Source organism: Oncorhynchus kisutch, linkage group LG28 (genome assembly GCF_002021735.2).
Source record: "Oncorhynchus kisutch isolate 150728-3 linkage group LG28, Okis_V2, whole genome shotgun sequence".
Classification (NCBI taxonomy): Eukaryota; Metazoa; Chordata; class Actinopteri; order Salmoniformes; family Salmonidae; genus Oncorhynchus; species Oncorhynchus kisutch.
This window is the reverse complement of record NC_034201.2, coordinates 7,526,689-7,542,990: the sequence shown is the minus strand read 5'-3', so window position 1 is coordinate 7,542,990 and position 16,302 is coordinate 7,526,689. Positions and strand designations below refer to the sequence as shown.

Below are 16,302 nucleotides of genomic sequence, written 5' to 3'. Positions count from 1 at the left end.
GGAATAGCTTTACTACAGTAAGTGTCAGGCAAGGTTCGGTCAACAGCTCGCAAATGTCATTATGCACACTAGACTGAAACTACCCTAGTTTCTACTCATGGTAAAAAGACTGGGGGCGGATTTTTTTTTTTTCCACCAGACCTGTTGATCTATATAAAACATTTAAAGTTGATTTGCTATTCATTCCCATCCACTTTAATGCCTGACTAGTACGATGTCTTATCCAGTAAGCAGATACATTGTTCTAGGTATCTTTAATCTCATGGATGCAGTGATGAAGCCCTCCATAGACTAATCTTATCACTGCATTTGTGAGAATTCGAGTGCAAAGTTTGTAGTTCCATCTTTTGGGTATGGTATGAAAATATGATCACACAATGTAATCTCTCTCCTATATAATCTTGTTTCATTTGTTTGTGTTAAATTTGGATGAATCTGGTCGTAAAAAAACACACTATTATGTGGTCATGTAAGTATTTTGTACCTAAAATACTAATTATTTTTAAAAATTAAACTGCACAGTGAATGAAAAAAATATTCATTGGAAATATATTTTCCCTGACAATCATTAGGCATTCTGTTTTCTGGAGGGAAAGAAGCATGTTGCTCTATAGCAGGGCTCTCCAACCTTGTTCCTGGAGAGCTACTGTCCTGTTAAATTCTCCAACCCTAACCTAGCACACCTGATTTTAATATTTAGCTGGTTGACCAACTGAATTAGGCTAGTTACAACTTGGACTGGTGCGAAAACCTACAGGACTGTAGGTCTCCGTTCTGTATAGCCATAGGCAGGACGCGTATGCAAATGTTTCAACTGGCTTAAGAGGAGAGGAAACCCCAGCAGGTAACATTGTCGATGTCGTGTTACAATGTCGGGTGTATTCATTAGCCAGATTCCATTTTCAAAATGTTTGGTTTCGTAACAGAAATCATTTTCTCCAAACTGAGTACGTATTGCAACAGAAATCATATTTATTTATTGGACAAGTTCAGGTAGGTCCTATCCCTGTTTCATTCTGTTTGGTTTACCATTGCACAACTTAATGAATACACAACAGGTGTTAATGTGTCACAAGAAATGTTGAAATTCTCTCACCTCCAAGGAATACTTTTACATCTCAACCTATTTTCCTTGGTCTCATAGCAACCTGCTCAGTTTTGAAAATCCGTTATTTGCTTTTATACTTTGAATTACATGACATTTGTCCGGGCTCAGTAAAACATTTTATTTCAAATGAATTTGGCTTGAATCTTAACTCGACAAGGCCTGTCGTTATTTCATTGATAAAATGACACTCAAAATACACAGTAGCAGTAGCAGGGTTACAAACCTCGACTAACCGGTGCCCCCCCCACTGACTCTGTACTGGTACGCCCCTGTATAAAGTCTCGCTATTGTTTTATTGCTTCTCTTTTTTAACATCTTATTTGTATTTTCTTTTTTTTCCCCCTTTAAGCTGCATTCTTGGGATTCGTAAGTAAGCATTTCACTGTAAGGTCTACTGTTGTATTTGGCGCATGTGACTAATACAATTTTGATTTGATTTGAAACGAGTTAAAACCAGTTCATCAAATTTCAGACAAACAATTGTGGAGAATCCCGTAACAGTGATCTACTACTGGACACACTTCCTGATGCGTCTGTTTACTCTTCGTCTGACTCCTCTAGCAGAGCCTTTTTGGAGCTAGATGTCTTTCTCATCATGATCTCTATGTCACTTCCTCTTCCTGAACATCTTTGTACACAGCTGTTAGGACCAGAGAAGAAGAAGCCATGGATTAGAGTTGGCTCATGCAGGCAGTGAATTTACCCAAGCTATGTCAATGGAATGGCTTTATTTGATGAAGTTTTACTGACCTATTAAAGAGGCGATATGACAAAGATATATTGATAAAAAAGGAAGATGCTCACCACCAGCACATCCAGTAGTTGATGCCAACGATCAGCAGGGCCACAGCCAGATGCCAGCAGAAGCACATGGTGATGAACATGGTGTTATCGTGTGCCTGCAGATCCCACTGTACTCCGTTTAATGGGTACAGCACAAATCCAATCTGAAAGAGTACCCACTTTGCTCAGTTCCTCTGTGTGAGCGTGATGCGTTTGACTCGTTTGAAAATGACAGTGGTTCATTTGGTGGTGGTTACTGTTCTACCTGAAAGAACCAGGAGCCTTGCAGGATGGTCATGCTGGTCCTGAGCAGTTCCAGTACGATGTTATCTCGCATGAACACCTCCAACAGGGTGATGGCCGCCCCACCAAACACCGGCACAAACAGCATGGAGTGGATGTGGGTATCCAGAGGAGGGCGCATGTGCACATGGAAGTAAAACAGGAGCCCTGGAGGGGAATGGAACATCCTGGAATATTGATACAATATGCAGATAACATCTAATCTGTCTAGTGGTCAAAGAGCAAATAAAAACAGACAATTATACTGATGGTAGGAATACTTGCTAATTCAAATCTGCCTCTAGTCTGGTAAGGGATATGTAACAAATAACAGTCAAACTTTTGACACTGTACCTTCAATAAAAAAAGCCAGGGAGAGAGCAAGGCGGTCAAGACCAAGTGGGACTGGAAGCGGTGACATAGTGAGGACTTTAACAACTCCAGCGATACTGAAGAAGAGGTACATAGTGCTGTGCTGCCAGTTCATCAGCTTCACCCAGGACTGGGTCTCTCTGTTGTACAGGTGGGCATGGGGCCCATCAGGCACAAACTGCTCTGCCATGATGCCTACAAAGTGACAGGACAACATCAGGGTCAAACAGCAAGCCTCTGGCAGATCATTCAGAGGTTGAGAGATTCCATAGTGTAAGATCTTAAAGAGAGAGCAGTCCAAATAAGTGCACCAGGGAAGACACTCACCCACAAAGGCAAAGAAAATCATGAGTGCCCCCTCGATTAAGTCTATTCTGTTAAAGAACAGGGGCAGTTTTTGTCTTGCTTTAGGCTGACGCCTCCTCCAGCAGTGTTGGAGAGGGTACATCACTGACCAACACAGGCCTAACAGCAGAAAGCAGCTGCCAGGAAGGGCATGTCCCTTGAAGTTGGCCATCCTCCAGTCAACCCTGACAAATGAGAAATGTGAATTATGCATTAAATGTGAAATAAATTATAAGTTCTAAGTTGTTTTGTGCTAAAAGTAATTACCATGGCAAATAATTGCTTGAGTAACTTTACTGTTTACATGAAACTTTAATAAAAATGTGCAAAAAGGTGTGTGTGAACTAAACAATGTGTCGGGGTAGGTTCCTTGTCAATCATTGGCTTATTGGTGAAATCAGCAATCAGACAATATCTTCTTTACCGCATTTGGGGCCCTGGGGCAAATTTCCTGCAATCCTACACATTTTGCCATTGCTTATGACGTGTCCAAGACGAATAGTTTGAGAAATGGGATCTATCTCCTGGAGGGCCGGATTATCAAATGGGCACGCAGGGCACATGCCCTTTTTTTTTAGAGGGGGTTGTGGGCCCCCAGGAGGTCATGGGCCCCGGAGCACTTGCTCTGCATGTCCTTTCGGTAATCTGACCCTCCACAAGATAGATACAAGTTCAAACCATTTGTCTTGCAAATGGAAAATACCTATTAATTTGTGCAGCCCCAAAGGAGAGAAGGGTAGAAAGAAACCTGAGGTGGATAGTAAAGGATAACAAGGCAAGACAATTCTGTAGTTTGCACACCAGTTTGTCGTTTCCAGCCATGTCAGATAATTGACGTAAAAAATATGTCATCAAATCTTTTGTTTGTGAGATATTGACAGCGAGTCCGTAAAAAGGCACCTGGTATCATTGTGAATGTACCTTACTAAAAATGGTGTGTTGACTATGTGCTGAGAGGCAGGCTACATTTTGCTATGTTGTCTTTACTTGAAAAGCAAGAGTTTGAAAACTGGCCGTGTGAGTGATGTAAGTGATATCATTGTCCTTTAAGTCATGCTTGCAGTGAATATCACTTTATTTGTTCATTAGACTTTACACGAGGCTAAAGTGCCATCCTTTGTATTTGTTGGTTGTTACTTTCGCTGTAATGTAATGTATAGTATACCTTCGGTTGGTTAAAGCTTACCGTTGTTTCGACAGAGGACATATGAATAAGGTGTGTGTGTGTGTTGACTTTAATATGCACTCCAGGATCTTAAGCAAAACAAATTTGTAACATATAGTGCAAATTCGATTCATAACATATCATATGAATTGCAAAAAATATTTATAATAATAATAATAATTTGCCGGCCGTGACATATTGTACGAAATGGATTATGTAATACAGAAATTGAGGAAGTAGTACACAAAAAGGGGGCCCACTTTTGGCTCGTGAGCACCACTTTCAAAACTAGAGGAGAGGAGTGGTCGGTATTTCTACTTGGATTACTTTTTGTCAGACAAGGTTTTCTCGACTGGTCGACCTCGCATTCGACATTGCGTAGAATATAGTCTTGTTTTCTGTCAATTTGTATTTTCTCATTAGAGTGAAAAACTAGGAAACATTGATTTGAAGTTTAAATGGAGCAATTTCTCCCCTTCTGTCCAGTCCTATAAATGTAGCCTTCAGACCTGTTGACATTTGGACCATTGTCGGGACAACGCCATATACTTTGGACCCTTTACTCATCAATCATGAGAGAACAATGGTTTTACTCTGCTATTCATAAGTTACACAACAACCACAAACACACAGAGACAATTTGAAATGTTCATACCTTGTTCGTTGTCACGGCGCAGTTGGCCGACTTCTCCCTCTCAAATCAGTGAATCCTGTTAGTTGAGATGAATATTGAACTAACAGTGGCCCTAGTACCTGTGTCCACACACACCTGCTCATCTACCTGTAGTGTAAGCATCACGTGACACCGCCCTTGTTTGCTTTGCATGACCTGACTGCGACCAAGGAGCACAGCACCCAGGGTACTATTTACAAATGGACAACACATGATATGCTTATGTTGACTATCTGTTTGTTTAATTCATATATTTTTCTTTGATCGCCTGTAATGCATCAATGGAATGATGTGAGGCACCTGCAGTGTAGGCCTACTTCAATAACACAACACTAGTTTTATATGCAAACAGTTTGATCCTCAATATAATATAGCTATTTTGTGTTAAAGTTGTCGATTTCAAAATATCCAAAATTAGGCTATTATTGGCACTAATGGTGTTGAAACCCTGAAATGGTTCACAGCACTCTTAGATGTTAGACATTTTACAGTCAAGTATTGCTGAGGTTTTTAGACAGATTTAGGTGCAATTTAAGTTAATGTCTAATCTCTAATTGTCAGGGCAGTGTGCTGAAAGGGAGAGGCTAGTATGTAAGCTAGGTTTGTAGGCCTCGAATGAACTTTGCTCCCATCGTAAAGAACGTTCTATTTCAGTCAATCAGATCAATCCAGATAAATAATTCAAGCGCTTACATATACAGCTTTTTAAAAATACAAATAATCATCACACTGATTAGGCCTACCAAAACCAAAATGTTCAAGGGTTCTTCAACTGTGTTAGCATTATTTGTCCTGTCCTACTTATTGCTGATAATGACACAAAACGTAGAGTTATTGTATTTAATAACGTGAATTTGTGGGGATTAGAGTATGGCACAGAATAATTTCTTCTCCCGAAAAGGGTTCTCAGAGGATGACACTGGTATCACCAGAGGGTCCTCCTTGGCATGAGCCTCACAGAAGGCCATCAGATCAGCTGCTGCTTTGGACACCTGCACATAGAACACATGATTAACAAGGACAAAGCTATCAGATTGGAGAGTGGGAGCCAATGTGCTCTATTTACAATGTAAATTGACAATGGACAGCTTTTTTGGTACCTAAAGAGATCAAAAATAAAACAGAAAAGGATCTTGTGCCTAATAACCATTGTGCCTAATAACCATTCCTTGCTCACCATCATTCTTTCGATGTTAACTTCCAGTTTCAGCTGTTCCACTGTCTTGCGGGTATCTGTAATCTTAGCCATGTTATTGGACATCCTGCTTCCTCTCACTGTACCTCAGCCTGCTGCAACAGTTTGTAGCTCATGTATTATGTTAATGCTTTAAAGAAGAATGATCAGAATTAAAAAACAGGTATTGCCATATACCATGCATCAGACGTAAATGCCAAAGCATGAGATGGAACCATGCCAATGTATAATGGTTTAATTTGCTTGTTATTGCTGCTGCCTGGGTCTAAGCTGGAAGTGTCACAGTGAGGGCCTCAGAGGGAAGAGGTGCAGGGAGAGGCATGCATAGGCAGAGGCATTATGATTCCCTGATAAAATAAAGGTGAAATCAAATAAATTACCCAGGGTGTTTCTGCTAGCGCATCACCCGTTTCCCTGTTGCTGTATCTGTAAATAAAATGTGCTGAACACTTGTTATTACCTTGTCATGATAGTCTTACTGTATTTGTGATTATTAAAATTAGTAGCATTAGTTCTCTTACAAATTGCATGTGAATAAAGCAAATAACAGAGGAAATTCCGCAATCACCTCTCTCATCCCTCCATAACCAATTATGTAGCTGGTCATCATGTGGCACAGTGTGGCTCTCAATGACAATTGCCCACTTGGCCCCTTCAGAGGGCAGTTTCTTTCCTCAGCCGTTAATTTGTCCCCAATTTCATAGACAACTGAATGAATTGATGATGAACACTAGCTTTGTTTTTTTACATGAACATTTACATAACATGTAGGCCTACTACACTTTAATGAACTGTACAACAACACTGTACAACAACACATATCTCAAACTTTATAGTTTGTTGTCTACATCAGAACACAGCCAAATATACACTGAACAAAAACATACAGTGCCTTCGGAAAGTATTCAGTATTTCAGTGGTATATTTGTAATACATTTGCAAAAATGTCTTAAAACCTGTTTTTGCTTTGTCATAATGGGGTATTTTGTGTAGACTGATAAGAAAAACAATGATTTCATCCATTTTAGAATAAGGCTGTAATGTATCAACATTTTGAAAAAGTCAAGGGGTCTGAATGCTTTCCGAATGCGCTGTAAACACAACACGCAACAAAATGTCTAAGATTTTCCTGAGTTTACAGTCCACATAAGAAAATCAATCAATTGAAAAAAATAAATTTGGCTTTAATCTAGGGATTTCCAATGACTGGGAATACAGATATGCAACTGTTGGTCACAGATACCTTAAAAAAAGGTAAGAGCGTGAATCAGAAAACTAGTCAGTATTGTGTGACCACCATTTGTCTCATGCAGCTCGACACATCTCCTTCACATAGAGTTGATCAGGCTGTTGGTTGTGGTGGCCTGTGGAATGTTGTCCCACTCCTTTTCAATTGCTGTGTGAAGTTGCTGGATATTGGCGGGAACTGGAAGAATATGGAAGAACTGGGACATTTTCAGCTTCCAGGAATTGTATACAGATCCTTACCACATGGGGCCGGGCATTATCATGCTGAAACATGAGGTGATGGCGTCGGATGAATGGCACGACAATGGGCCTCAGGATCTCGTCACGTTATCTCTGTGCGTTCACACTGCTATCGATAAATTGCAATTGTGTTCAATGTCCATAGGTGCCAAGGCCTGCCCATACCATAACCCCACCGCCACCATGGGGCACTCTGTTCACAACGTTGACATCAGAAAACCGCTCTCCCACACGATGCCATACACACTGTTTGCCATCCGCCCAGTACATTTGAAACCGTGATTCATCTGTGAAGAGAATACTTCTCCAGCATGCCAGTGGCCATCGAAGGTGAGCATTTGCCCACTGAAGTTGGTTACAACACCGAACTGCAGTCGGTTCAAGTCCCTGGTGAGGACGACGAGCACCCAGATGAGCTTCCCTGAGGCAGATTGTGCAGAAATGTGGAGGTCCTGGGCTGACGTGGTTACACGTAGTCTGCGGTTGTGAGGCCAGTTGGACGCACTGCCAAATTCTCTGAAACAACGTTGGGGGTGGCTTATGGTAGATAAATTAATATTCAATTCTCTACCAACAGTTCTGGTAGACATTCCTGCAGTCAGCATGCCAATTGCACGCTCCCTCCAAATTTGAGACATCTGTGGCACTGTGTTGTGTGACAAAACGGCACATTTTAGAATGGCCTTTTATTGTCCCCAGCACAAGGTGCACCTGTGTAATGACCATGCTGTCTAATCAGCTTCTTGATATGCCACACCAGTCAGGTGGATGGATTATCTTGGCAAAGGAGAAATGCTCACTAATAGGGATGTAAACAAATGTGTGCCAAACGTTTTTGAAATAGGCGTTTTTGAGTATGGAAAATGTCTGGGGTCTTTTATTTCAGCTCATGAAACATGGGACCAATACTTTACATGTTGAGTTTATATTTTTGTTCAGTGTATATCAATATTCTATTTACAACAACATCAACTTTAACTATGGACCAGAACACAATCAATCTAATTTAAGGATTCTAATTAGCCACTTACCGCAAAAACAAGACAGACAGGTTGGTAGGTCCAGGACTCCCGAGTTGAGATGGGATGGTTGAACAAGGCAATCTCTCTACAAACAAATTGAGAGTTCCAAATGGAGAGAGATTAGTGAGTATGATGGGGAGGAGGGCTTGAATAGGTTCCCTCCTCTCATACAGTAATTACCTCTCGTTCTTCCCCCATGACATAGGGTGTGACGTTCCTCTCTTGACAGTGCCTATCATTTGATTGTCATCAATCAGACTTGTCATTTTAGCTGTTTACTTTAGAGGAGACTCCTACAATTTTGTTGTAAAAGATTGTCATTTCATCCCCTAATCATTTTTGCAGGCAAATTTGGGTTATGCTTATTGGGTCTGATTATTTATTATAAACAAAAAATAATCTGTGTTGCTCTTACATTTTCTGTTTAAGACTGTATTTATTTTGTATTGTTGTATTACTGTACTACAGTTCTGTGGAAAAAGTCAGTGATTTGCATGTAACCAAGAGCCTTAGGCAGGAGAGGTGTCATGAGAGATAAGCCTAGTGGTTGTTTTCCACATGCTACCCACAACAAATATTTACCTGAAAGATTACAAGGGGGACACTTCGTACCACCGTTGTTGTGCTACACTGTGGGCTACTTAAATACTTGTGTAGTATGGAGTGTTATAGTGTCTAATACCATATATTGTGTGGTTAGGGATCCTGATGGTCTAAAATGGAGTGTGATGTGGAGTCTCTGAAGGGGAAGTTAGATTTAGCTTCCAGTAACTCTAAGTACTGTCTGGATTTTCAGTATCTCTAGCAGGGCTTGCAGGGTTGCCAGGCTACAGCAGGGGCTACAGTGCCTGCCTCATAGTTTAATGCCAAGTGCCTCATTAGCAGGTGTTTCCTTGCGTTGATTGGTCGTCTCACTGCAAGTAGAGTGCTTCCAACCAGCACAGCCAGGTAAAGTCCTTCGACACTTACGCTTTCTCTGCTGCAGGTTGATGTTTATTGTAATTAATCTTGCCTTGGAGGCAGAACTGAGCAGTTTCCACTAGATGGGCCAGCTGCAAAGTCAAAATGGGCATTTCCTGAAAACAAAAAATGAGCTTTTTGGTCTTAAATTTTAACCCATAACAGTCTAAGCTATTAGCCCGTACAAACGCATTGAATAACAGATTCACTACATGGATCAACAGATAGTCCGCCAAGAAAATCTAAAGGAAGTTTGTTCTGAAGTGTCTGTCATATATCTGTGAGATATAAGAAAGGTTCATATAATCTCCATACATACTGTACTTCCATTCATTTTTTCAACTGGTACCAGGGGACCTTCGGACTAGACTTGTGAGGCCTGTGGGAGTCTTAGAGCAAAGCAAAATACATGTACATTACCGTTCAAAAGTTTGGAGTCACTTAGAAATGTCCTTGTTTTTGAAAGTAAAGCACATTTTTTGTCCATTAAAATAACATCAAATTGATCAGAAATACAGTGTCAACATTGTTAATGTTGTAAATATTGTAGCTGGAAATGGCAGATTTTTTTAATGGAATATCTACATAGGCGTACAGAGGCCCATTATCAGCAACCATCATTCCTGTGTTCCAATGGCATGTTGTGTTAGCTAATCCAAGTTTATCCTTTTAAAAGGCTAATTGATCATTAGAAAAGCCTTTTGCAATTATGTTAGCACAGCTGAAAACTCATGTGCTGCTTAAAGAAGCAATAAAACTGTCCTTCTTTAGACTAGTTGAGTATCTGGAGCATCAGCATTTGTGGGTTCGAATTACAGGCTCAAAATGGCCAGAAACAAAGTACTTGCTTCTGAAACTCATCAATCTATTCTAGTTCTGAGAAATTAAGGCTATTTCATGCGAGAAATTGCCAAGAAACTGAAGATCTCGTACAATGCTGTGTACTACTCCCTTCACAGAACAGCGCAAACTGTCTCTAACCAGAATAGAAAGAGGAGTGGGAGGCCCCAATGCACTACTGAGCAAGAGGACAAGTACATTAGTCTCTAGTTTGAGAAACTCAACTGGCAGCTTCATTAAATAGTACCCGCAAAACACCAGTCTCAACGTCAACAGTGAAGCGGCGACTCCGGGATGCTGGCCTTCTAGGCAGTTGCAAAGAAAAAGCCATATCTCAGACTGGCCAATAAAAATAAAATATCAAGATGGGCAAATGAACACAGACACTGGACAGAGGAAGGTTGGAAAAGAGTGTTATGGACAGACAAATCTAAGTTTGAGGTGTTCGGATCACAAAGAATCGGATGTCTCATGGTCTGACAAACTCCGCTCTAGCTCTGTCACCACAGATGCGGAAGTGCAACATCGGCAGATGCGGTGAATTAAGACGCATCCAGTGCACAAATAAACTCAGCAAAAAAGAAACGTCCCTTTTTCAGGACCCTGTCTTTCAACGATAATTTGTAAAAATCCAAACAACTTCACATATTTTCATTGTAAAGGGTTTAAACACTGTTTCCCATGCTTGTTCAATGAACCAAGAACAATCAATGAACATTCACCTGTGGAATGGTCGTTAAGACACTAACAGGTTACAGACGGAAGGCAATTAAGGTCACAGTTATGAAAACTTAGGACACTAAAGAGGCCTTTCTACTGACTCTGAAAAACACCAAAAGAAAGATGCCCAGGGTCCCTGCTCAATTGCGTGAACATGCCTTAGGCATGCTGCAAGGAGGCATGAGGACTGCAGATGTGGCCAGGGCAATACATTTCAATGTCCGTACTGTGAGATGCGTAAGACAGCGCTACAGGTAGACAGGATGGACAGCTGATCGTCCTCGCAGTGGCAGACCACGTGTAACAACACTTGCACAGGATTGGTACATCCGAACATCACACCTGCGGGACAGGTACAGGATGGCAACAACAACTGCCCAAGTTACACCGGGAACGCACAATCCCTGCATCAGTGCTCAGACTGTCCGCAATAGGCTGAGAGAGGCTGGACTGAGAGCTTGTAAGACCTGTTGTAAGGCAGGTCCTCACCAGACATCACCGGCAACAATGTCGCCTATGGGCACAAACCCACCGTCGCTGGACCAGACAGGACTGGCAAAAAGTGGTCTGGGGCGGTGTGTCACAGCATCATCGGACTAAGCTTGTTGTCATTGCAGGCAATCTCAATGCTGTGCGTTACAGGGAAGACATCCTCCTCCCTCATGTAGTACCCTTCCTGCAGGCTCATGCTGACATGACCCTTCAGCATGACAATGCCACCAGCCATACTGCTCGTTCTGTGCGTGATTTCCTGCAAGATAGGAATGTCAATGTTCTGCCATGGCCAGCGATGAGCTTGGATCTCAATCCCATTGAGCACGTCTGGAACCTGTTGGATTAGAGTGTGAGGGCTTGGGCCATTCCCCCCAGAAATGTCAGGGAACTTGCAGGTGCCTTGGTGGAAGGGTGGTGTAACATCTCACAGCAAGAACTGGCAAATCTGGTGCAGTGCATGAGGAGGAGATGCACTGCAGTACTTAATGCAGCTGGTGGCCACAACAGATACTGACTGTTACTTTTGAATTTGACCCCCCCTTTGTTCAGGGACACATTATTCAATTTATGAATACACATTATTCAATTCAATTTATGTTAGTGTCTGCGGAACTTGATCAGTTTATGTCTCAGTAGTTAAATCTTATGTTCATACAAACATTTACACATGTTAAGTTTGCTGAAAATAAACGCAGTTGACAGTGAGAGGATGTTTCTCTTTTGCTGAGTTTAGATATCTCTATCTTAAAAACGTATTCGTGATCGGTTAACCGGGCGGCATGGTAGCCTAGTGGTTAGAGCGTTGGGCTAGTAACCGGAAGGTTGCAAGTTCAAATCCCCAAGCTGACAAGGTACAAATCTGTCATTCTGCCCCTGAACAGGCAGTTAACCCACTGTTCCTAGGCCATCATTGAAAGTAAGAATTTGTTCTTAACTGACTTGCCTAGTTAAATAAAGGTAAAAAAAAAAATAATTAGCATGAGGTTGTCGTTAACAAGAACATTTCCCAGGACATAGACAAATCTGATATTAGCAGAAAGCTTCAATTCATGTTAATCTAACTGCTCTGTCCAACTTTCAGTAGCTATTACAGTGGAAGAATACCATACCATTGTTTGAGGAGAGTGCACAATTTTGAATATGAAAAGTTATTAACAAATTAGGCACATTTTAGCAGTCTTTTGAATTTTGAACAGAAATGCAATGGTTCATTGGATCAGTCTAAAACTTTTCACATACACTGATGCCATCTAGTGGCAAAAAATCTAAATTGCACCTGGGCTGGAATAATACATTATGACCTTTCTCTTGCATTTCAAAGATGATGGTACAAAAGAACTGTTGGTTTTTTCTTTGTATTATGTTTTACCAGATCTAATGTGTTATATTCTCCTACATTCCTTTCACATTTCCACAAACTTCAAAGTGTTTCCTTTCAAATGGTACCAAGAATATGCATATCCTTGCTTCAGGGCGAGCTACAGGCAGTTAGATTTGGGTATATAATTTGAGGCAAAAATTGAAAAAAAGGGTGGATCCTTAAGAGGTTTTAAACTGACAAAAATATAAAAATATTATGCGAATTAGATTTCCATGGGGGGTGCAGAAATTGACTCTAGAGGTTTAAGATTAGGGTTAGGCATTAGGGTTCTCAGTGTGGTTAAGGTTAGGTTTCAAATGAGATTTTGTGACTTTGTAGCTGTGCCAGTGACCACTCTGCAGACTCTGCAAATCAAATCACATTTTATTTGTCACAAGTGCCGAATACAATAGGTGTAGGTAGACCTTACAGGGAAATGCTTACTTACAACACCCTAACCAACAAAGCAGTTACAAAAAAAAGTAATAGATAAGAATAACGAATAATTAAAAAGCAGCAGTAAATAACAATAGTGGGGCTATATACAGGGGGTACCGGATGCCTCTAGTACATGAGTCATCCCAATACATTTCAACCGACTTCTCTGCTGCTAGGGGCATTGTAACGATTTTCTTCTTCCTCTGACGGGGAGTAGGAAAGATCGGACCAATGTGCAGCGTGGTAAGTGTCCATATTTTAATGAAAGATAACTGAACACTGAATACAAAAAGAACAGGAGAAATAAATGAAAAACGAAACAGTTCTGTATGGTAAAACACAGACAGAAAACAACTACCCACAACCCATAGTGGGAAAACAGGCTGCCTAAGTATGGTTCTCAATCAGAGACAACGATAAACAGCTGCCTCTGATTGGGAACCATACCAGGCCAAACACAAAAATACAAAAACATAGAACACATAGAATGCCCACCCCAACTCACGCCCTGACCAATCTAAAATAGAGACATAAAAAAGGAACTAAGGTCAGGACATGTGCTGAAATCCATAATCCACACTAAACTGGATGAATTCTGTAGACAATAATGACAGCCCATTGTCAGACAATAACTTGTTCAGAATACACGTGAGACTGTCCAGGTGCCTTTTTGCAGTTGTTCCTTACTCCATACCAGGCTGCCTATCCATTTCCATTCATGTTTAGTCAATTTATATATTCCAAATATATTTTTTAAAGCTGTACTTAGTTTTAAGGCCTGTTATTATGAACTGACCGGAACAAAACATATTTCCTGTAACAAATTCACATAGGCAAAAACACTACCGGTCAAAAGTTTTAGAACACCTACTCATTCATGGGTTTTTCTTTATTTTGTACTATTTTCTACATTGTAGAATAATAGTGAAGACATCAAAACTATGAAATAACACATATGGAATTATGTAGTAACCATAAAAGTGTGGATCAAATCAAAATATATTTTACATTTGAGATTCTTCAAACAGCCACCCTTTGCCTTAATGGCAGCTTTGCACACACTTGGCATTCTCTCAACCAGCTTCATGAGGTAGTCACCTGGAATGCATTTCAATTAACAGGTGTGCCTCCTTAAAAGTTCATTTGTGGAATTTCTTTCCTTCTTAATGCATTTACACCAATCAGTTGTGTTGTGACAAGGTAGGGGTGGTATACAGCAGATGGCCCTATTTGGTAAAAGACCATATTAGTCCATATTATGGGAAGAACACCTCAAATAAGCAAAGAGAAATGACAGTCCATCATTACTTTAAGACATGAAGGTCAGTCAATACAGAAAATGTCAGGAACTTTTTGAAGTTTCTTCAAGTGCAGTCACCAAAACCATCAAGCGCTATGATGAAACTGTCTCTGATGAGGACCGCCACAGGAATGGAAGACCCAGAGTAACCTCTGCTGCAGAGGATAAGTTCATTAGAGTTACCAGCCTCAGAAATCGCAGCCCAAATAAAAGAAAACCCCTTGAATTAGTAGGTGTTCTAAAACTTTGGACCGTTAGTGTATATTCATGTATTGTCAAGACACAGGATATCATCATCATGCGGCCATAGACTGTCTTGATTGGCAGACTCTCCTGTTAGCGCGCATTTCTTGCATGATCTCAAACCTCATGATAATTACGCACAGCAATTCCTAGGAATGGGTAGAAGTGTATGGTGAGCGAGGTGACATGATCTCTACCTCTAGCACCAGCCCTGGCACACACAGTAGTATCAAGAGATGTCTTTTCCCCATGAGCTTAAAAGGCCTTGCATCGCATATTTGAGGCGATATTTGATTCCAGCCATGAACTTGGATCTGCTTCCTGTTTTCTTGGTGTAGTCCCAAACAGTGAGGCTGCAAACCTTTGTCACAACCAAGGAAGAGACGCGGTTGATGATATGGACATCAATTCAACACCTATTCCACATTGATTCAACCAGTGCATGCCCAGTGGGCGGGTAGGCATCAAGGTACTCTCCCGCGCAAATGTTCTCGCAATAATAGTGACTGTCCTCCAATATGCACGCACAAAACTTCACGCCGTCTGCTTCTTTCAAACTATAGGGTTCTCAGCATTGTGCATTGCGGACTTCAAAGCACAAAGTGGTCCGAAGCAGAACGATCATCACATTCATGGTTGCCTTGTGTGGACAGAAGGGGTACAGGTATCTCCTTAAGTGACCAGTGTGTACCATACACTCGCGTCAGCTGTTGGCAATCGACCCTGTCTGCTTTGTTCAGTACCACATGCAACTTGTCTTCATGGCCATGCAGAGGCTCAAAGGCACGAGCCCACCAGAGAACTTTAGGTGCATCAAACAGAAGGATGATGCGGTCGACACGTTCTGCAAACCAGCGCAGCACTGCTGGGAAATCATATCCTAAAATAAGAAAGAACAGCACAGTAATTTTATGAGTGCATTAAAACAATGGGGGAAAAGTATATGAATAAGGTCAACATGTATAATCCCAGTGGACCTCAAATATTGCATTGGATTGAGTGTTGTTAGCAGCTCCACCCATAGATGAATATCTCCACATACATGAATCCATCTGTCCTCCCATCCCATACATACTGTGATTTAGTGTCATCATCCATTCTGCTTCAAATCAACACCAGCTCGTCATGGCAAAATGATAGATGGATACGGTATGTGCAGTAGGCATGCACTATTGACACGTTTTTTTCATATCAAACAGTTGATTTGAAAATAAGGTCTTGACGATGACGGAGGTGAGCACGCACATCGTTGAGGCAGCCACTGTGTTTCGGTCGATGATCGTGGTTGGGTTTACTTATTTGTTTGTTCATTTTTGGATCGCAAAAATAAATACATTCTGAGCTACTGAATATTAGGGACACATTACCGGCCTGCTTTTGTCCTAAAATTCTGTCATCATCAGAATATATACTACTGTCGGATTTGAAACCGAAGCAATGGGACTGTGCAATGGAGACACAGGGGAAGGTGAGCCGGGACTCTAGTGCGTTTCAGAAGGCGAGGACTCCGTGC

The 16,302-nt window shown here is 41.2% G+C and overlaps 2 protein-coding genes across 3 annotated transcripts; both read right to left on the bottom strand.

The window, feature by feature from the left end:
* Positions 1–948: 948 nt before the first annotated feature.
* Positions 949–4,842, bottom strand: LOC109872454 (transmembrane protein 45B-like). The gene is made up of 6 exons (XM_020463671.2): positions 4,711–4,842; positions 2,873–3,075; positions 2,528–2,740; positions 2,157–2,341; positions 1,913–2,055; positions 949–1,748 (listed from the first exon to the last, which is right to left on the bottom strand). The coding sequence occupies exons 2-6, from the start codon at positions 3,060–3,062 to the stop codon at positions 1,646–1,648; spliced, it is 834 nt and encodes a 277-aa protein (XP_020319260.1). The 5' UTR covers positions 3,063–3,075; positions 4,711–4,842; the 3' UTR covers positions 949–1,645.
* Positions 4,843–5,554: 712 nt separating this feature from the next.
* Positions 5,555–8,520, bottom strand: LOC109872448 (guanine nucleotide-binding protein G(I)/G(S)/G(O) subunit gamma-8-like). Of its 2 annotated transcripts, XM_031808661.1 has the most exons (3): positions 8,443–8,520; positions 5,906–6,053; positions 5,555–5,720 (listed from the first exon to the last, which is right to left on the bottom strand). In XM_031808661.1, the coding sequence occupies exons 2-3, from the start codon at positions 5,987–5,989 to the stop codon at positions 5,592–5,594; spliced, it is 213 nt and encodes a 70-aa protein (XP_031664521.1). In that variant the 5' UTR covers positions 5,990–6,053; positions 8,443–8,520; the 3' UTR covers positions 5,555–5,591. The 2 variants fall into 2 exon arrangements, with proteins under 2 accessions (XP_031664521.1, XP_020319252.1); XM_020463663.2 differs by lacking the exon at positions 8,443–8,520 and having other exon boundaries at positions 5,906–6,296.
* Positions 8,521–16,302: the final 7,782 nt, after the last annotated feature.

Bases quoted from the DNA above. Each gene is read 5' to 3' on its own strand.
- LOC109872448 (XM_031808661.1), bottom strand. From the start codon at position 5,989: ATGTCCAATAACATGGCTAAGATTACAGATACCCGCAAGACAGTGGAA. The intron at 5,721-5,905 runs GTGAGCAAGGAA...TTCTATGTGCAG, and splicing joins TTAACATCGAAAGAATGATG to GTGTCCAAAGCAGCAGCTGA.
- LOC109872454 (XM_020463671.2), bottom strand. From the start codon at position 3,062: ATGGCCAACTTCAAGGGACATGCCCTTCCTGGCAGCTGCTTTCTGCTG. The intron at 2,342-2,527 runs GTACAGTGTCAA...ATTCCCCTCCAG, and splicing joins CCTGGCTTTTTTTATTGAAG to GGCTCCTGTTTTACTTCCAT. The intron at 1,749-1,912 runs GTGAGCATCTTC...TGGTCCTAACAG, and splicing joins AACTACTGGATGTGCTGGTG to CTGTGTACAAAGATGTTCAG.